The 20,707-nt window shown below is 51.9% G+C and overlaps 1 protein-coding gene across 1 annotated transcript in view; it reads right to left on the bottom strand.

Moving 5' to 3' along the window:
• Positions 1-10,690: 10,690 nt before the first annotated feature.
• Positions 10,691-20,707, bottom strand: part of LOC101535390 (cystatin-9-like) — a 269,014-nt gene continuing 258,997 nt past the window's right edge. The window contains exons 2-4 of the mRNA XM_012929297.2: positions 13,275-13,656; positions 11,501-11,614; positions 10,691-10,791 (exon numbers count right to left, since the gene is read on the bottom strand). Of these exons, the coding sequence (XP_012784751.2) occupies positions 10,702-10,791; positions 11,501-11,614; positions 13,275-13,511 (441 nt within the window). The 5' untranslated portion in view covers positions 13,512-13,656 and the 3' untranslated portion in view covers positions 10,691-10,701. The remainder of the gene's footprint in view (positions 10,792-11,500; positions 11,615-13,274; positions 13,657-20,707) is intronic.

Below are 20,707 nucleotides of genomic sequence, written 5' to 3'. Positions count from 1 at the left end.
CCTGGGAACGCAGCAGAAGGTGGTCCAAAGCCTTGGCCTTGGGCACCCATCAGGGATAGCTGGATCAAGTGCTGGGCTCCTGCTTTGGGCCTGGCCCACTCCTGGCTCTTGGGGCCGTTTGGAGATCCCAACAGTGGATGCGAGAGCTCTCACGCTTCCTGTTCCCCCTCTGTTCCTCTATCATGTGATTACAAAAACAAAAATAAACATTTCATTCATGTACAGTAAACCACAGAATAATTACTGATCATTAAAACCACAGTGGTGCTCAATGTCTGTATTCTTCCTAAGTTATGTCTTTTTACTTTTTACTTGTTAGACTAATTGGGCAATGTAGGGTGGCAAAGTATAATCAGGATTATGACTTTAGAAATAAGGCAAAATGGGGCTGGCACTATGGCCCAGCATATTAGGCTGTGGATGTGGTGCCAGCATCCCAGTGTGAGTGCCAGCCTCTCCACCTTTGATCAGGCTCCCTGCTCATACACGTGGGACAACAGTGGAAGGTGGCTCAGTCCTTGGGCTTCTGCCACAGGGGCGACCCTGAAGAAGCTCCTGGCTCCCAGCTTCAGATCGGCTCAGCTCTGCCACTGCAGCCTTTCAGGGACACGTCAGTGGATGAACACCTGTCTTTCCTTCTCTCTCGGTAAAATCTGCTTTCCAACTAGTAAATGAAGAGTGAAATAATAAAACTTTCAAATGATACAAATTGATAAATCCTAAAAGAAACCCAAAGCAGCCCTCCAAGTGGTGTGAGCTCCTCTGTCTGAGTTGACTGAAAGGTCCCTGGATTGTCCCCCTGAATCCTAAGGGCCCTGTCCCACCGCTCCTGCCACTACAACCTCTTACAGGTTTGAACAGCTCAAGAATGAATCACCCGGGCCCGGCGGCGTGGCCTAGAGGCTAAAGTACTCACCTTGAACGCCCTGGGATCCCATATGGGCACCGGTTCTAATTCCGGCAGCTCCACTTCCCATCCAGCTCCCTGCTTGTGGCCTGAGAAAGCAGTTGAGGACGGCCCAATGCTTTGGGACTCTGCACCTGCGTGGGAGACCCAGAAGAGGTTCCAGGTTCCTGGCTTCGGATCGGCGCGCACCGACCGTTGTGGCTCACTTGGGGAGTGAATCATCGGACAGAAGATCTTCCTCTCTGTCTCTCCTCTTCTCTGTATATCTGACTTTGTGATAAAATAAATAAATCTTAAAAAAAAAAAAAGAATGAATCACTCATCTTGATCTCCAAACTAAGCAAAACCCCTTGGGGTCCTCATTTTTATTGAAATGGAAAGATCTTGACACAAATTCCTGTGCAGTGTCTATAGCGTGGTTGGTCCATTTCTTGCTTTGATGTCATAAGGACCCAGTGTTCGGGATTGCAAATACGTGCCAGTCCCTGAGCAGCTGTGATGGGTCCACCCTCGTGTTGACCCCATAAGGCCCTCTGTTATGCATCACAAGGAGGGTGAGTCCCAGGCTGTGCAGTGATTGGTCAATTACTTGCACCAACTTCATAAGGCATATTGTCTATTGTGTCTATTGTGATATAACCCTGAAAGTGTCTATATAGCTGCTGTGTGGCCTGGCCTTTTGTCCACCTTGCCTGGAAGCTCTGTGTGACTTGTGCAGTGAGGACCCGGGTAAACCCTAGTTGCCGAACTGGTGCTGGTGGCCTTTCTTTTTTTTGGTTGGTTTGTTTCTGGTTTTATTTGGTTTATGGTTGTTCCCAATTTGTTTTAGTTTGTTTCTTTCCTCCTCTTTGTTGTTTTAGTCCCGTTGGGTTTTTTTTGCAGTTCTGTTTCGTTGCACAGCACACCAATGATTAGGTAGGTAGCGCAACAGAGGGACCAAGCAGCATTAGCGCAGCCAGGGCCTTGCTTCTCCTTTTCTTGTTTTCCCGTTCTCTTGAGCTAGTCTCGCAGGGTGTTGCTTAGCGTAGATCCTAGCTAGTGTTGGCAGTAGTGAGCTCAGTGGTCAGGGCCCCGGAGTGCTCCTTTTGGTTTGTAGCTAGTGCAGTCAGGGTCTAGCGGACTAGGGAGTGTATACTGTCAGGGTAGAGAGTGTAGTTGAGAGAGAGTAGATAGGGACAAGCCAGGATGTCAGGCCCTGGGGCCTTCCAGCTGGCTCTCCAAGGGTATCGTTTCCTGGAGACCATAGGCGGGGGCACCTATGGGGTGGTGAAGCGGGCCCGCCACTCCGCCACAGGCAGCTACGTGGCCATAAAGGTCCTGAGCAACAGCAACTCCTCCAGCTGCAGGAGTGCCACCCGTGAGGCAGGCCTGCTGCGAAGCCTGAGGCACGAACACATTGTCCACCTCATAGAGGTAAGGCTCAGGAGAAAACACACCTTTCTTATCATGGAACTGGCCACCAAGGGCAGCCTGCTTTGCTATGTGCAGGACAAGGGCGGCCTGGGGGAGGCGGAGACCAGGCGCCTGTTCAGGCAGATCTTGTCTGCGATCCAATACTGCCATGGCCAGCGCGTGGCACACAGAGACCTCAAATTGGATAACATCCTATTAGACGCCCATTGGAATGCTAAACTTGCCAATTTTGGACTCAGCTCCCGCCTGGAAGAGGGAGAGTTGGTAACGGACTTTTGTGGGACCCCTGAGTACTGTGCTCCCGAGATCTTCTTCCACAAACCCTATGATGCTTTCAAGGCAGACATGTGGAGTGTGGGAGTGCTGCTTTTCAGCATGATCACTCCGGCCAGCTGCGCAATGATATCCTCTCTGGCTGCCACAGCATGCTGCAGCTCACCAGCAGCAGCGCCCTGAGGGAGCTAGTGTCCTGGTTGCTCAGGGTGGTCGCGGGGCAGAGGCCTACCGCCGACATGGCCTGGAACCACAAGTGGTTTGGCTCCCGTCGCCAGGTCACTAGCAGGCAGGACCACGTCCCTCAGGTATGGTCAGTGGGTGTCCCCCAGGACGCAGAGGCCAGGCACCACCAGATGGAGCTCGACCTGCTGCCAGGCAGCCGCTTCGCCAACAGGAGCCCCAGATCCCTCTTTCAGCAGCCAACTTCAGAGCCCTCAGGGGAGGACATGGGCTCTCTGTCCTCTGCCAACGACAGCCTGGAGGAGGGCTGCAGCTCCTCTGGACACCAGGACTCTGGACAGCAGGGCAGGGGTGAGTGCTCCTTTCTGGGCTCCCACTTGCTGCCAGGGCCCCAGGGCCTCCAGGAGCCAGTGCCTAGGGCTTGCCCTGGTCCCCACAAGTGGGTACTTCTCCACCTGCCAGAAGGGAAAGATGGGAAGGAGGAAGAGGTGAAAGAGGAGAGTGGTTACGCCTGCTCTCAGTCCCAGGGTTGCAGAGAGGAGGACGGGGCTGAGTGCTCCCCTCCGGGCCCCCAGGCTCTCTTAGGGCCCCAGGGCCTCCAGGAGCCACTGCCCAAGGTTCCCTCTGGTGCTTTCAAGTGGGTGCTTCTCCACCTGCCGGAGGAGCAGGACAAAAAGTTCCTCAGCCTGGGCTACATTCCCAAGCTGATCCTCATGACGTCAGCATGCCACCCCAGTGCCCAAAGCGCTGAGGGCTGCACTGAGGCAGAACCCACTGCAAATGGGCCTCAGCAGTCTGGGTCCAAATCCACTTCCACCACAACCACAGCTGCCACTACTGCCAAACCCACTGCCACAACCACAGCTGCCAAGGCTACAACCATCCCCAAGTCCAAGTCTGCCACCACTACCAACAAGTCCATCGCCGCCAGTACCACCACATCTACCACAACAACTGCCAAGTGTGCTGCCACAACCACTACAGCCACCACAGCTGCCACCACATCCACTGCCACAACTACCTCTGCCAAGGCTAAGACCACCATTGAGCCTGCCACCATCCCCAAGTCAGCCACCAAAGCCACTGTGTTCACTGCAACAACCAAGTCAGCCACAAGAACCACCACTTCCACCGCCAGCGTTGCCGCTGCCGCCACCACTGCCAAACCCACTGCCACAACCACAGCTGCCAAGGCTACAACCATCCCCAAGTCGGCGACTGTTACCACCAAGTCCATCATCGCCATTACCACCAAGTTCACTGCTACAACCGCCAAGCCTGTCGCCACAATCCCTGCTCCCCCAACAACCACCACCGAAGTCACCACTACAGCCAAATCTGCCACAGCAACCACCACTGCTGAGGTTACAACCAACACTGTCACTGCCATGACTGCCAAGTCCGCCATAACCACTGCCATTGCCAAGGCCACCACTACCGTTGCTGCTGCCCGTACAACCACCCCGTCCACTGCCAGGACTGCCAAGGCCACGGCGACCACTGCTGTCGTTGCCCTGCAGCCTGGCACCAGAGCTGCCACCAGTGCCACCAGGGAAGAGAAGCGGGGCCTGCGGGGAATCCGCAGGAGGATCAGCAGGTTCTTCCTGCGTGCTTTTTGTGTCCTGCCGGCACCAAAGAGAAGTGCTGGGCTCCGTGACAGAAAAGTGGCCCCGCAGTGGTCAGAGTCATGAGAAAGGGGACCACTCCTCACTCCACCCGAATCTTCCTTTCTGAATGTTTCTTAAGATTTATTTTTCTGGTTTATAAGATTTGTTTACTTTTTTTTTTTAAACATTTTTCTGTTTAAAATGTGCGTATTTTTTGTTATTTTTAAGATTTGTGTACTTTGTTTTTCTTAACATTTGTTTTTCTAAGATTTGCTCACTTTTTAAGAGTTGTTTTTGTTTGATTTATTTTTTATAAGATTTAATTTTCTGGTTTTTTTAGTTTACTTGTTTTCCTCTTTTTTTTTTTAAAAAAAAAAAGATTTATTTTTTCTGTTGAAAAAAATTTATTTGGAAGCCTTCCCAAATCCTGTTTCATGAATAAAGGCCACAGTTCCACACGTGATCAGGTCCCTCAGGTGACAACAGTGTCCTGCGTCCCTGGTTGTGCACCTTGGCAAGGTGCAATGGACTTGGCCCTGGCAGTGGGGCATCGCCATGGGAAGACAAATGGTGCTGATCGCCCCTGGGTGGGAGATTCCAGAAAGGTTACAAGCAGAGAATGTAGGGGTGGGGAGAAGGGAGGGAGGAAGGGATGGAGGAGTGGTAGAAGGCAGACCTGAGGCCCATGCAGCTGTGTCAGAGGCCTGGTTCAGCAGAGAGTGGAGGCGGGGCCGAGACCTGGGGATTTTCTGTAAGGAGTTCAGGTGCATGGGGCTCCCGGTGGCACCCCACCTTCCAGAGCAAGCTGAGGGCAAGGCCATGGTGGCCACTTGGAGGGGAGAGAAGTCTTGGGGCCCCACAAGGGGAAGCAGGGGATGGGGCCCTTCCCCCACCCCTGTCCATCTTCAGCACTGGGTGGGCTGCCAGAGGCTGCACATGCTTCAGCTAAAGCAGGGAGCCTGGCATCCTGCGGACACCTCTAGGGATTCAATGTGAGAAAGTGACTTGAGGGATTTATCAAGGTCATGTCCATGCAGGCAGGGGATTCACTTTGGTCCAGAAGGGCTAGGCCTACAGAGCTGTGTGCAGGGAAACATGCAGACCATGTGGGTAGCATGCCTGCTAGTCTCGGTACCCCAGGTTCCCAGTGAGGAGGTCCAACAGGGACCCTGGCTCCTCTGGCCTGTGTGCATGCTGTCCCCAGGGACCCAGCTTCAGGGCAAAGGCCCCAGCAAGCAGGCCTGTGGGAAGTTAGAGAGGTGGCCTCTGCGGGGGGGTGGGGGGTGGAGGCCCTGGGGGTGCTCCCAGGAGACTCAGGGTACAGGCCTTGGTCCTTGGTGCTGAGTGTGCTCCCTGGCCCTGGGCACATGCCCTGGGGAGCTGTGGCCCAGGTCCTGGCCCTCCAGCTTGCCCAGCACATCAGAAGGGAGGCAGATGGTGAGTCAGCAGCACCGGAAGGGTGCCTTTGCTAAGGCAGGTTCCAGGGTCCTCAGCTCCTCTGGGAGGTGAGGAGGGTGTGGCTTGAAAAGTGCCTCAGGGGCTGCATCCCTGGGAGCCTTTCCAATGCAGGGTGGCAGGGATGGCATGTGACCTCCCCAGCAGGTAAGATGGTCCTTCATGGCTGGGGGAAGCCAGAACAGCCTGGCCCAGGGTGGGGGCAGGCAGCCCCCTGTCCGGCCCCAGAGTGGATTTTCCCGAGCCTGGTAGCCCAGGGAGTCTGTTCCCAGCACTGCTGACCTTCAGTTCCATCTGTGCCTGGCTTGGTGCCTTGGAGGGGGCCCTCAGCTCGGCCCCTCACACCTGGAGCCTGGCCTCTATGCACGCTCAGCCTGTCTGGTTTGTCACAGCTACTGAGCCACCTCTGGGCCTTCTTCTCCTCTGGGAAACCCAACAGGATGGGTTCCCCATGCCAGAAGCCAAGAACCTCGCTCCAGTTTTCCATGTGGGTGTCAGGGTGCCAAGGGCTTTGTTGGTCATTGTGGATCAAGTAAATCCTTCCTGGAAATGAGCTCAAAGATGCGCACTGTGGCCAAGTGTCTGAATCCTTGCCTTGCAAGTGACGGTACCCCAAAAGGGTACCAGTTTATGTCTCAGCTGCTCTACTTCCCATCCAGCTCCCTGCCTGTGACCTGGGAATGCAGTAAAGGTCGGCCCAAAATCTTGGGACCCTCTATCTGTGTGGGAGGCCCAGAAGAGGCTCCAGACTCCTGACATCAAATCAGCTCAGCTCTACCCTGTTTTGGCCACTTGGTGAGTAAACCAGCAGAGAGCAGCTCTTTCTCTCTGTCTCTCCTCCATATATCTGCCTTTCCAAAGAAATGACTACATCTTAAAAAAAATAAAGTGAACTCGAGCATGTAAAAGCTTCACTTTCAGATTTTTTGTAAGAGTTTATTTACTTTTTCACTTTACAGAACCATCTTCACTCAGGCATTAGATACTCTGGCGTTAGACACATCCGGCTTCCAGTTGCTGAGTGTGGAAGGGAATGTGATGTGATCATTTTTTTTTTTTTCAGTGTTAGGTATGAGTCAGATTAATGGATATTTTTAATGAAATTACAAGAAAGGCATGTTGAAAAAGATCATCAGCGAAACTTCTAAATAAATATCTCTTAAATGACAAAAGTTGTCTAAAACTTCTTTAGCATTCTTGATTTGCTATTGACAATTCTTTGTTTAAATGCATTTCTCCCCGCTTGTTCTGAATCTTTCAGAATGAGTGAGATTTACTTAGCTGAAAAGAAGAAGGGAACCAATTTTGCCCAGCCTGCACGGTGAGAAAGGAGAGGAGCTGGCGGAGGAGGCACGCTGTGCACGGCCGTCCTCTCCCTGCCCCGTCTGTGACCCAAGGCTGGTCCACCCACGTGGTATAGGTTAACAGCCAGAGAGCGTTTCTGTGCAGACCCTGATGGGAGTGAGGTTTATAAATCCATCTAAGAAAGCGTGTGAAGGTACAGCATACAGGCTGTCTTCTCACATTTGTGCAGACCTAAAGTCATTGGTTGTCTCATGGGCAGAAGTATGATTTTTTTTTTCATTCTTGAAATATTGAAAAACTTCGAATGATTCAGATACAGGATACTTGGCGGCTGGAGGATGAAGGCTTTGGTGAAATAAGCAAAGGTGGTAGAACCCTCGGTGTCGGGAAGCCAGACGCAGTCTCAGAAACCGAAGCAGAGTAAGACGGTCTTTATTTGAAACGACAAATTGTTGATGCAGCAATAAGCTGAATATTTCTCTTGTTCTGACTGGGACAGGTGGGTGATGGTAACCCTCATGCATGGTTCTCATCGGTGGCTTGTCTCAAGACCCTGTTTAACACTGTCCTCAGGTTGTTACACTAATGTCTCTAGCTCTTCCCTGGTCGTCCTTTATTCTCTCTGGGGTCTGTTTCTGGCTCCAGCCACACCCTTGCTCTCCACCAATCCTCTCAATGGGCTGCCGTGTCCCCACATTGTCCCTTCCCACCCCCTCCTGTGTCCCCATTGTGTGTTAGCAGCTGCATTTGTTGTCTGCAGAAAGGTTTTGTGGGCACTGCAGAACTGGAAACACAGGGCCTGGGGGCTGGGCTTTGCCGCCTCCTTGCTCAGGAAACTTATACTGGAGTTCTCAGTCCCATCACCTGGAACAGGAACGGACAGAGTGACCAGCCGAGGGGCAGGTGCAACAGTGACATGATGATGCGAAGGTCCATGCTTAGGACTGTGCGTGGGCTCAGTCATTAATCACAACCATTAATGGCTGGGGCGTTACACAGACCGGGAAAGTGTCCATCAGTAAATCACTCAACCCAACCCTGTAGCCAGAGCCGAGAGTCAGGTTGGACAGGCAGCTCTGGGGCTGTCAGCAGCAGTTCCTGGCTCAGGAGTGAGGGAGAGAGCAGCAGCTTCCAGATGCAGAGCCACAGACGTGGGGACGGGGGAGCGGTAGATTTGGACCCTATGGCCAGGGCAGCACAGGGTGTTTCCAGACAGTCCTGGGACCTCTGGGCTGTTGGCTGTACCATGTGGAGCTTTGTGGCCTGGGCACAGTGATGGCTCCCAGCTCAGCAGATCAAGCAGGATCTCATGCCCACTGGGCAGAAGGGCTCGCCACTGCAGGGTGCGGCCTAGACCCTTTCCCAGGGATTGTAGCAAAACGCCAGGCACACGCTTCGGCCTGCCTCTGCTGCCTGAAGTCCCAGGCTGCCACTCTTCACATGGAGGGGTAACCACAGAGCCTTGTCACCAACCCTACTTTATTGGTTCTGCTTGCTGGGTTACAATGCCAGCCCTGTCTCACTTGGGCTCTGGCCTGGGCACAGGGCCCCTCATGGAAGACCAAAAGGCCCTGCAAGGATACTGCCCAGGAGAGATTGAACCTGGAGTTGCAGGTGGCAGGGGCTATGGCTTAGGGGCACTCCTTGAAGGACTTGAGCCTGAGTTCCAGGGGTCCCAGACCCAGCTGCCCTTGCTTCCAGTATACGCATTGACTATCATTCTGAGATCCTGGACCCTGTGAGATTTCCTGTGCTGCAGCCTGCCAGAGCTTTCCCCCATCCTGCGGTTCTGGCAGATGACTCTGAGCCACACAACTGTGGGGGAAGATGCAGGTGATGAAGGGCTTCCTCACTGCCCATCAGGCAGGCTGCCATGGTTCTTTTAGCTGGGATCCTGGTGGGAAAGTCACCCCCAAAATGATATCCTGGTAGGGTAGATGCCCTGCCCAAGGACCAGGATATGACCTGGCAGAGCTAGGAATGATCCTGGGCCAAGAGAGTTTGAATCAGGGATACCCAGGATGCTGATGGGGTGGGCCTGGCAGGGCCACAGTGCCCTGGCAGAGTAAAGCAGAGCCCTGTACATGTCTGCCTTTGTTGGCCCAGGACACATTAGCCTGGGGGCCTGGGGTGAAGACTGGACTCAGGGGAGCTGCCAAGGCTCTGAGCAGGACACCTAGACAAGAATCCTGCTACCCGCAGGTCAAGGTTTCTCGAGTGACTGAAGGAGAGAGCAGGCTGGGTCACAAGGAGCCCTCCTGCCTGTGAGCAGTGAGGGTGGGTGAAAGCAACGAGCCACGGCCCTTGTCTGGGACCTCTAGGGTGGTGGAACTGCCTATGGAGGCTCAGGAAACAGTAGATGCCATGGGGGTGTGGATGGAGCAGCAGGGGCCAGAGCCAGATGCACATATTCATGTGTCCTTGATACAGTCACCCTGGAAACCACTGAAGCCACAAAGGGGGCATAGGCACTGCCCAGAGAAACATCCGCAGTACCAGAGGGCACCAAGGGCTGGGGACAGTGAGGGGCCTTTGCAGCTGAACCTTGCCATGCAACACACAGGACTTCCCAGGCTGGACAGGCTATAGAGACAGCTACTCAGTTCAGGGCAGGACTGTCCCCAGAGCGAGAACTTCCCTTGGTAGAACAGAAGCTGCGGTGTAAGAGGATCCAAGACAAGGGCATTAGCAAGACTGAACCTTCTGGAAGGCTGGCATGCTCCACACAGGCAGAAGAACCAGGGAAGGACCCAGACTGAGGGTCTTGTTTGGGGTTGGAAATCAGATTTTCCGCAGTTCTAGCCAGGCCCTGCCCAGAGTTGCTAGGTTCCTAGGCTGGGCTGGGAGGTCTATGCTGGACTTGTGAACCCTACCAGAGCTTCATGGAGAGTGGGTTAAGGCTGCTTTGAGCTGAGGCCCAGGAGGAGAGATATAGATGTTTGAGGTGCAGCAGGCAGCCTAGTAGCCCCTGGAACACAGGCTGTGGAACGCACAGGGGTGTCGGTGTGTCAGTGATGGACAGGTACAGCCTGTGTGTGTGTGCAAAGTGCCACTGCAACATGATCACTCATGCCTGTGGCCACTGAGGACAAGCACCAACACCACAGGTAGCAGAGAGTACACCTGCCCGTGGAGGTCAAGGCAGGAGCCCTCCAGCATCTACAGAAAGCCTGTGCTCAGCCCTGGGTGGAGATGCAGCCAAGGACTGAGCAGTCAGCTACCCCGGTGACACTCAAGCATGCCTGGGCCCTGTGTCCCCTAGGAGGTGAGGAGGCGCAGGCCGCTCTCCAGAGCAGGGACACCCTGAGAACCACCCCCTCACAGCCCACCCCTGCCCCAAACCTCAGCACACAGCAGCCTAGGCATGCAGAAGGTTTAATAAGAGATTCCACTCTGTCCCAGCAACAGTGGGCGACCCAGGGACAGGAGGCAGGAACCCAGGCAGGGATCCCCAGAAACACAGAAAAGGTGGGAGCACTGGTTCACAGAGGAGCAGCCTCGTGGGGGAGCTCCTGTGCCCCAGTTGGCAGGGAGCAGTTCTGGCTAGCTGGGCATCGACTAGAGAAGTTGCTCCTGGCAGTCCTTCTGTATGAGTTTGTAGTTGGACAACCATGGTGTAGTGCTGATGGTGAAGAAGCATTTTATTACCTATAAGAAGAAGCGCAACAGGGACTAGTGAGGTGGCTTGGGGCAGGCAGGGCTGTGACTCAGGCTGGCACACTGCATACATCTCCATTCTGTCCTTTCTTGGGGTGGGATGAGGGAGGAGCATGGGCTTGAAGAAGTAACCACCCAAGGAGCACAAACCCTGGCCAAGCCAGAGTTGCCCTCTTGGGTCCCTTTGCCACCCCCATGGCCTTCAGGGGAGTGCACAGGCTGTCTTCAAATGCCCTTAGAGCCACTGGGAATTCTTCAGGGCATCCGGGCTGTGTTGTTTGCCTTGGCTGAGCTGTGACTTTGTCCTCTGCTGAAACAGAGGGCCTTCTAGCCTTGCAAGGGGTCACTGGGAAGGCCATGTGCTGCCCAAGATGGCATTGGGCCCCATCAGGCTCCTTCTGAGGAGGGGACCCTGGCAAGCCAGTGACACCTTTGACTCTGATCAGATTCCTAGGACCATGGCTGATGTGAGAGGTCAGAGGTCAAGTGGCTCAGGAAGAGGCAGGTGCATCAGTGTGAGTGGGCAGCATTGGGGAATTCCAATCATCTGGGAACTGTGTGTCGGGAGATGGGGTGGTCCCTGCTGTTGGCTCAATGGCTTGGTTTCATATAAGGGCGATGCTAGGTGTTTCCCCCATGGTCACCCCCCAGGGCAAGCTCCCAGTTGGGGAGGTGCTGGGAAGCTGGAACCTTGTCTTACATGTTTGAACTGTGTACCCTTGTGAAAGGGGCAATCTTCAATGTCCGTTTCTGTTTTCTTGCAGATAGTTCGGTGCAGCAAAAGTTCCGTAGAGAAGACAACCGGGAAGTTACCCTGTAGATGACCAAAAGCCCAAAGCACACATTCCCTTTAGCCCTTCAGGAAGTGCTGGCACCGCTGGGTTCAGGCAGGCACCCATATGCTCTCCTGAGCTGAACTCCACAGCGACCTATCAGCAAGGACAGGTGCGCCCGTTAGAGGAGGCCAGGCCCACGCAGGCTCAGTCACAGCCTGGCACAGCCTCCATATCCGCTGTCTGCACCTTGAGATCTGGCTTTGCTCTCAGCAGGTGTCTCACCTTACAGGTACCACCTGAGGACTGGCACCAAGAGCCCTGGAGCTGCTGACTCACCTGTGGCTTCTCTCTTTCCGGCAGAAAGCCGTAAAGGTTACTGTCACCTGGTGCCAGGAAATTATTCCTGTCCTTATTCTGAAGGCACTCGGTGTCCCCTGGCTCCATTCTATTTTATCCACTCAATATCTTCCACCACTTCCCTTCCACTGGCCCAACCCACTCAACTGACTCCAGCAGAAGTCCCCGCAGGGAGACTGCCAGCCAGGAGTGCCAGAGGTGACTCTGCCTTACCTAAGACATTGCCTAGATTCTGTGGGTGGGACTGAGCCCTGCTATTTGTCTCTGAGCCAACTGTGAGAGCGCTTGATTTTCTTCCCTGTGGCAGGTGGAGCCCTCGTTTCTACCCCAGCCCATGGGAAGGAACACAGCAGTCCTGCTTGAGCATGAACACAGGACAGTCAGGGTCCAAGGGGTGTGAGCAGGAGAGGGGACATTGCTGGGTTCACAGAACAGAGACACTCTGGGAACCCAGGCAGATGTAGGTCCCAGGGGAGGTACTGAGCACCCAAGGCTCCCAGAACTCTATGAGGTGGGGGCGGGGGTTGGGCCGTTTTGCTCCTGGAAACCTCAGCAAGTTCTCTCGCGTGCACTTTCTCTCTCTCTTTCTCTCTCATTCTCTGTCTCTCACTCTCTCTCTCCATTAGTGCCTGTGTGTCTCTCTCCTTTTTTATTTCTTTTTTTTTTTTCTTCTCCCAGTTTTTGTGTAACAGCTTTCTCTAGCTCTATGGTCATTTTCTTTTTCCTTACTCTGTAGCTTCATCACCTCTGTCATCCTGATTTTGAATTTATTATTCAATTCAATAGTCACGAAAATCATGAACATCGAAAAGTCTATCTTGTTGGGACCAGTGCTGTGGTATATCAAGCTAAGCCTCTGTCTGCAGCTCCAGTACGATACAAGCGGCACCAGTTTGAGTCCTGGCTGCTCAGTTTCTGTCGTGGATCCTTGCTAATGTACCTGGGGAAGCAGCAGAGGAAAGTCCAAGTGCTTGGGCACCTGCTGCACGTGGAGATCTGGAAAAAAAAATCCTGACTTGGAAAATCTCTCTCCCCATCTCTCCTTTTCTCTCTGAAACTCTGCCTTTCAAATAAAAATATAAAATAGAAATAAATTCAACAAAGAAAATTGAAATAATAAAGAAAAGTTGGTTTGTGAAAGAATGGATATTGACCATCCATAAGGAAAGCTGTCCTATGTTGTTTCCTAAAACTCTGGAACTCATCAACCAGCTGCGGCTTCACCCTCATGCTGCTGGCACACAGCGAATCGAGATGCCTTGTTCAGTACCCTTTTCCATCCTGTCCCTCACAGAGGAGCAGAGGCTTTGGGGGCAGGAAAGAGACAGGGAGCTCACCTACCTTCTCCCTCCAGAACTGCAGGATGCGCTCCATTCTGTAGAAATATTCATCCTTCATCTCCTTGTTGAAAGCTTGCTCGGCAAACCTTACCACAGATGAGTAAGGATACTTGGCATATTTAGCTTCTATCTCCGTTTGTTCTTCAGAACACCATGTGTGAACCCTTGGCAGCTGCAATCCGAGAAGAAGGGGCAGCAGGGCCCAGGACAGAGCCTTCTTCCCATTCCCCCGGGACATGATGCAGGAGGTGCCTCTGTCTGCCCTCCCAGCCCTGGAACAGCCAGCAGCCTGCTGTGCTGCTGGTCCTGCCCTTGAGCTTGCCTGCTGGCTGCAGGCTGCTCCTTCAGGACCGCCTCTGCAGGCACAGCCTGTTCCGGCCCCTCTGGCCTGGCCTCCTCCACTCAGGATGGGCACACTGTCTCTTATTCACGTGGGAAGGACTGGAGGCAGAAGGGAGGGTGGGAAGGAGCAGGCTTGGTGGGGGACTGGACATGCCCACGCCTCGCTGCTCTCCCAGAGTCTCTGGGCTTGGAGGAGACTCCAGCCTCAAACTGGAGCCCAGGAGCTGTGGGAAGCAGGTGGTCCCTGCACCCTTCAGTTTGCACAGAGACACAAAAGGATGAGTGGAGGAGCATGCCTTGTGGGTGCTCCAAAAGTCCCATTCCCCAAGAAGAAGCAACCATATCCGGGAAACAAGAGGTAGGCAGGGAGGCCTGGCTCTCCTCTCTAGCAAGATGTTTTTGTTGCACCTCACCCCACCAGAGGTCTGGGAGCTGATGGGAGACAGAGTAGGGCATGACCTGTTCTAGAAAGGTGGAGCCAGGCACGAGCAGGGGTTCCCTGCCCAAGCCCTCAGCTCATGAAACACTACTTTGAAGGGTTGATGTGGTCACACGTGAGTTCTGGGATGATTGGCTACTTGTAAGGAGGCTCAAGGGAGTGGAAAAAGACACTTTGGAGCCTGCTGGGTGGTCACTGGTGGGCCCTTGCAGCCCCAGGCATTGCAGCTCCACCTGCAGAAAGCCTTTTGCTCCGGGATGCAGTGCAAGAGTTCTCACCTGAGCAGCCAACAGCACTCGGCAAGGCAGAATGAAGCCCCCTGGGGAAGGAGACGTGGCCTTGGAGCATGAGGGTCCTCTTAAAGGCTCTTGAGAACACAGAATGAGCTGCAAAACCATTCCGAGGTCCACTCGGTTTCATTTCTATTTCCATGAGCTTTTCGAGAACTCCTTGTGTGTGTGTGGATTTTGACATGTTGCCACCAAAAGAAAGTCAAGACTTTAACAAAATATTTATGTTATTGAAAAAAAGGCAGAGTTACAGAGAAAGAGAGGGAAACACAGCTAGGGCTCTCTCTCATCCACTGGTTCACCCTTCAGTTATCCACAATGCCCAGAGCTGGGCCTGTCTACAACCAGGAGCCCACAGCTTCTTCTGAACCTCCCAAACATCTGGGCCATCCTCTGCTGCTTCCCCTGATGCGTTAGCGGGGTGTGCATAAAAAAACAGAGCAGCCAGGACTCAAACCAGTGCCCATGCGAGATGCCAGCACCACAGGCAGAAGCTTAACATGCCAGTAAAGTCCTCTTTTAATCCCATCTTGGCACCACCATTTGGAAGTCCCCTGGAATACCTTCAGCATGTATTGGCAACTGCATGTAAACCTCCCCCTGGGGACTGGCATTTCCCAAAGCCAGTGTGATTACTTGTGTGCATGACCTCTGGTCCCACCCAGGTATGTGAACTTAGGAGCTGAACAGAACCAGGAGGCTGCATTCCTCACTTCACCCAGTTCAGGAGCGCTGATGGTCCTGAGCCCCACACAGGTGCAGTACCCCCTGCTGGTGGCAACAGAGCAGGACTCTGCTCAGAATGTCAGGCTGCAGGGGCTCTGATCCTAGGCCTCAGGCACCAAGGTAGCCCCTCGGAACAGTGGGGAGACTACTTGCAACTGAATATCCAGGAGGCCTCCCAGGAACAGCTCTCCAGGTCTTGGCCTGCCCACCAGCAGAGTGTTAGTTATTTAAAAAGTTGGTAGAGTTCTAGTTCATATGATATTACGATATTATCCCGATATTATTACGTGCAGCTAATTCCCACAACCTGGTTCTTTACCGTGAGCTGAAACACACCATTACGCGCAGCTAATTCCCACAACCTGGTTCTTTACCGTGAGCTGAAACACCAGACGCAACGAGGTATCTTAGGAGGTTTATTTCAACGGGGCAGGAACGGGTAGAGGTGGTGAAAACCAGGAGAAAAAGGGGAGAGCAAAGAAAAGCAAGAGAGAGAGAGAGAAGAGAGGGAGAAGAGAGGGGTAAGAGCGGGGTAAGAGGGGGAGGGATAAGAGCCGGGATAAGAGAGAGAGCCGCACCTGGGGGAGCCTTTTTGTCGGCCAGGTATAGGGGGTGGGGATTGGGAGGGATTGAGGGCAGGCCCCCAGGGGATTGGCGCCTGCAGGTGAATGCCTAGGGGTGACTGGCAAGTGGGCGGAGTTGGGGAGGGGGCTGGAAGATTGGGAGGTGGGATTCAGGTGGAAAGCCAGGTTACATCTGATTGGTGGATAGCTAGGCCGGCGCGAACTTCATGAGCTGTGAGGAAGAAGGAATGGCACGCCGGGTCCAGGGAAGGGTATTGGAATAACTCCTTACACAGAGTGCCCTGCTCATCACAGGCACTGTCCAGGGCCACCCTGCTCCTGCTCCCTTGCCCAACCTTCCTCACACCCTGGACTCCTCACTCTGGGTGCAGGAGACACCCCCATTCTGCACTCCTCAAGGAGCACTCCCATCGTGCACTCCTCACCCTGTGTGCAGGGGGCACTCCCATCCTGCTTTATACTCCAGGCCGACTCCAGAAACATTTGCTTTCCCAGCAGATAAGGATCTTCGTGACTAATACTGTCTTGGGGTGGCTTGGGTAGCGGGATCCAGAGCCAGGAACAAAGTAGCTGCCTCCTGCTCATGTCAGGCCAGCTGGAGCCCATCAACTCCCCCACTAAGCACAGCATCTCCACCAGGCCAGCTGGAGCCCACCTGCACACCATCAACTCCCCAACTAAGCACAGCATCTCCACCAGGCCAGCTGGAGCCCACCTGCACACCATCAACTCCCCACTGAACACAGCCTTAGTGACCCATCCAAGGATGTGAGCTGATGACTCATCCCTTGACCCGGTTCCAATCTGTAAGAACCTTCACCCCAACTCCTCAGGGAGCCTGGAGAATTCAGCAGTGTCTGCCCATTTCCCTGCTCTGCACATATAGATGGCGATTGTCTTTCCCCGTGCAGATGTCAGTGCACCTTGGGTGAGTGGTTCCAGTTTGGGGGTTCTATGGCAAAACCTCTGACTGGCTTGGGGTCCTGTTGGGCAGCACTTTTGAACCTCTCTCTTCTATGTACTGTATAGGTAAAGGGAGTATAGGCTTCAGGTAACAAGGTCATCACCTGACCTTGGCCAGGAAAAGGCACAAGGCCTGGATATACTTTCGGGCCCTCTGGCAGCTGACTTTGCTCCCTGTGCCAGCCTGACTCCAGGCCACACCCTGCTGTACTGTGGGACTGACCGTGGGACTCTATGTCCAAGTCCCCACTTGGCCTCATGCTGTTTGCATTCAGATCCCTTCTGTTAAGGAAGCTCTTCACATTGTTCTGAGCCCAAGCAGCCCATTGCCAGACCAGCTCTCCCTCATTTCTCCACAATTTGGAAGCATAACCTCTTTGTCCATCTCCTGTGGCTACAAAAAGTTTAGTCGTGGCCGGGCCAAGCCACGAAGCAATGAGACTTGTCCAGCTCACAATTCTGGAAGTCGGAGAGTGTGGATGTGGTACTCACTGAGTTTCTGGCATGCACTTCCCAGGGGACAAGACCACAGAGCCTTGCAGAGCAAAAGCTGACACACGTTATGGCACCCCACCCTGCTTTACAGCAGCTCACTGTCATAGCAACCCACCCTTTCCAGGGAGACATAAGCCCCTGTGGTGAGGGTGGAATTCCTGTGACTTAGTTACCTCTGGTAAGTCCCACCAGCTCTCAATGCCATTGGAGGACCAAGCCTTGGTATCAGACATGTGGGCAGGGGAGCAGCAAACCCACAGGGCATATAAGAAGTTGTCCTTTTCAGGATTTTCTTGGTGTTATGATTCAAGGAGTTTCTTTTTGGAAGAAGAGTAAGGGGTGGGGGGAACTGGGTTCCCCTAGAAAAAGCTTATTTAGCTCAGCTAAAAAAGTATGGCTACAGCAAACAGTGAGCCTCCGGGAAGGGGCTCCTGCTGGAGGGTAGCTGATGTTTGAAGAAGAGAAGTCACATTCGGATTCGGAGGGCATCAAACGCGCACTCAGGAACTGGGTACCCAGGGATCTGGACTGACCAGGAAGAAACTACCCATCACTGGATCCTTTTATAGATATGGAGTTTGGGAATAATATTGTTAAAGATTTATTTATTTTTGTTGGAAAGTGAGATTTACAGAGGAAAAAAATAGAGAGAGAGGGAGATCTTCCAACCATTGACTCACTCCCCAAGTGGCACATAGGCCAGAGCTGAGCTCACCCAAAGTCAGGAGCTTCTTCCAGGTCTCTCAGTGTGGGTGCAGGGTCCCAAGGCTTTGGCCCATCCTCGACTGCTTTCCCAGGCCAAAGCAGGGAGCTGGATGGGAAGTGGAGCTGCCGGGACTAGAGCTGGTGCCCATATGGAATCCTAGCGCATACACGGCAAGGATTTTAGCCATTAGGCTACCACACTGGATCTGAAAAAAATTTTAACAGAATACAATGAGTTTACTAATTTTAAATATGTCTTTAATCGTCATTGGGAATGATACTTTTCTCATTTTTAAAAAGCACCTCAATTTAATTGGCAATGGAAATGCTAGGCTATAGGGCTAATCATCTGTCTACCAACAGAGGAGTAGGCATGAGTATCCCATATGAGCGCTGTTTCATTCCCGGCTGCTCCAACTCCTGATCCAACTCCCTGCTTGTGGTTTGAGAGAGCAGCGGATGATGACACAAGGCCTTGGGTACCTGCACAACTGCGAAATCTGGAAGAAGCTCCTGGTTCCTGGCCTCAAAACAGCCCAGCACCGGGGACTGCTGCCATTTAAAGAGTTAACCAGTAGATGGAAGATTTGCCTCTCACTCTCTCTGTCAATTTAACTTTATAAATAGTGTAAATGAGTCTTCTTTTTGTAAAGGAATGCCAAACCATATACTGTAATAGCTGTGATCTGCAATAAAGCACCAAAAAAAAAAAAATCACCTGAACAGTAAACCATAACCATGACCCTAACCCTAAACACTAACACTGACCGTGACCCTAACCCCAACCGTAGACCTGACCCTAACCCAAACCCTGATCCTAACCCTAAACCCTAGCCCTAATCCTGACCCTAAACCCTAGCCCTGATCCTAACCCTAACCCTATTCAAAAAAGTAATGTCTTATAATGCATCTTGGAGGTAGAAATAACTTATTCACATTCAGAAATAACATATAATGTTATAATTGAATTCCCATTGAAATAATGCCTTGAAACACATTTTGTACTTTTATTTTTTTATTATAATCTTAAATTTTTTGACATTTTGTCACTTTCACTTCAAAATGTGCACAGTACCTACACAGGTGCACTACTTTTTCATGAAAACAGGGATATTAATATCACGGATCAATGTCGCATGATTACAACATGAGAAAGAATATGTCATTTACTTAATATATTTCAGGGAAGAAATATTTGACTTGTTGGTGTCTGTGCGTTCTGTCTCTTGCTGGAGTACGTTGTTTTCTCCATGTTCAGCCATGTCTGTTGAATCTAGCTAGATTTCTTTCTATAGAGGTTTTTTTCTTACCCACATGACCCTGATACTATGCGATGCTCCTTTTCACAGACTATGAGCAAATGTAGAACCCTAGCTCTTCTTTTCCAGAAGAATCTGCATCAAGAGCAAGGGCGGTACGAATGGATTGTTCTGCCTTGCCTGCACCTTGATCCAAGCTATCGCGACGGATCTGAGCTCTGAAGGAAGACCCGAGGCTTTTTCTCTGTCTCCCTGCAAATGACATCACTATTTACTAATCAGTACTCCATGGCCGTGCAAGTAAGCTCTGCAGTGAAACAGTTTCAGGATAATATAGGGAGATACTCGAGCCACCATCCATGTGTACAGTAGGTAGCAAATGGATATTCATAATGCTGTGTAATTTTTACTTAGTGGATGAATGTACCTGCCGTCTTCAACCTTCATCGTTTCTTCTCTATGTAACTTCCTACTTGTGATAAATGGGCGCGTAGACCTACTGCCCCCTGCTGGTGTAGCTCTGCTCGTGCATGATGGTTGCTCTCCAGGACATTCACCCGAGCCGGCCTTTCTTCCCCTACGTGCGGTAAGTCCTCCCTCTTCCCTGGTGTCCCTCAACCCATGTAGGTGTCTGGGAAATCAACCACACGAGTGCTTAATGTCAACCGTCCCGAGAGGGCGGGAGGGAACTTGAAGATGTTTTTCAAGCCAAATGTTTCATTTAAAATGCACCACGTTGGCACCTCATAAAAATACAGAGATGCTAACAACGGTAGTTGTGCTCTTGGTAGTGATGGAAAATGTATTTTACTTTGATCAAATAAATAACTCTGGAATATTCAAAAAACAACAACAGAATACGACATCCGTGCAATTTTTGTGTTCTCTGTATATGTATTAACTTCCCACAAATAAGAGAAAGCCTGGCTTGTTCCACTAAGTGTAAACATCTCCAGTTTTATTCTGTTGAAAATGTTATTCTTGCATTCTTTCTTATGGCTAAGTCATATTCCATCACAATATGTGCTGCATTTTCTTTATTTGATCATCAGTGAGTGCCTGGACGCTGGATTGATTCCATAGCTTTGCTATTGTGAGTTGAGCTACTATAAATGTGGGAGGAGGGATTTCACTTCCTCTGGGAATGGTCCCAGAAGTGGGATAGCTGGGCCATGTGGTGCTTCTGTTTTTAGATTTCTGAGGAGTCTCCATGTTGTTTCCCATAATGGTGATGTCCGATTGCACGAGTTGTGTATTCGAGTTACTTCCCCTTCTCCAAAAAAAAAAAGGCATTTGGGGAGTGGTGGTTAACAGTCCTGCTAACTGGAGTGAAGTATAAGTTTGTTGTGTTTTTTGTTTGCCTTTCCTGAGCATTTTTCATGTGTCTGCACCCATGTGTATTCCATCCTCTGAAAAATGCCCCCTTTAAGCCTGTGTCTTCTTAATGGATTGTAGGTTTTGTTGCTGCCAAGTTTCTTCAGACTCTGATAGACTCCGGGCATTCGTCCTTCATCGGGTGCATATTTTGCAAATATTTTCTCCCATTCTGTCAGTTGCCTCTTCCTTTTCAAATTACTTCCTCCACTGTGCAGAGGTGTCTTAGCTTGATGTAATCCCACTTGTCTACCCTT

Source organism: Ochotona princeps, chromosome 22 (assembly GCF_030435755.1).
Source record: "Ochotona princeps isolate mOchPri1 chromosome 22, mOchPri1.hap1, whole genome shotgun sequence".
NCBI classification, from domain to species: Eukaryota; Metazoa; Chordata; class Mammalia; order Lagomorpha; family Ochotonidae; genus Ochotona; species Ochotona princeps.
Note: the sequence above shows the minus strand (reverse complement) of the source record. Positions and strands in the feature narration are given on the sequence as shown.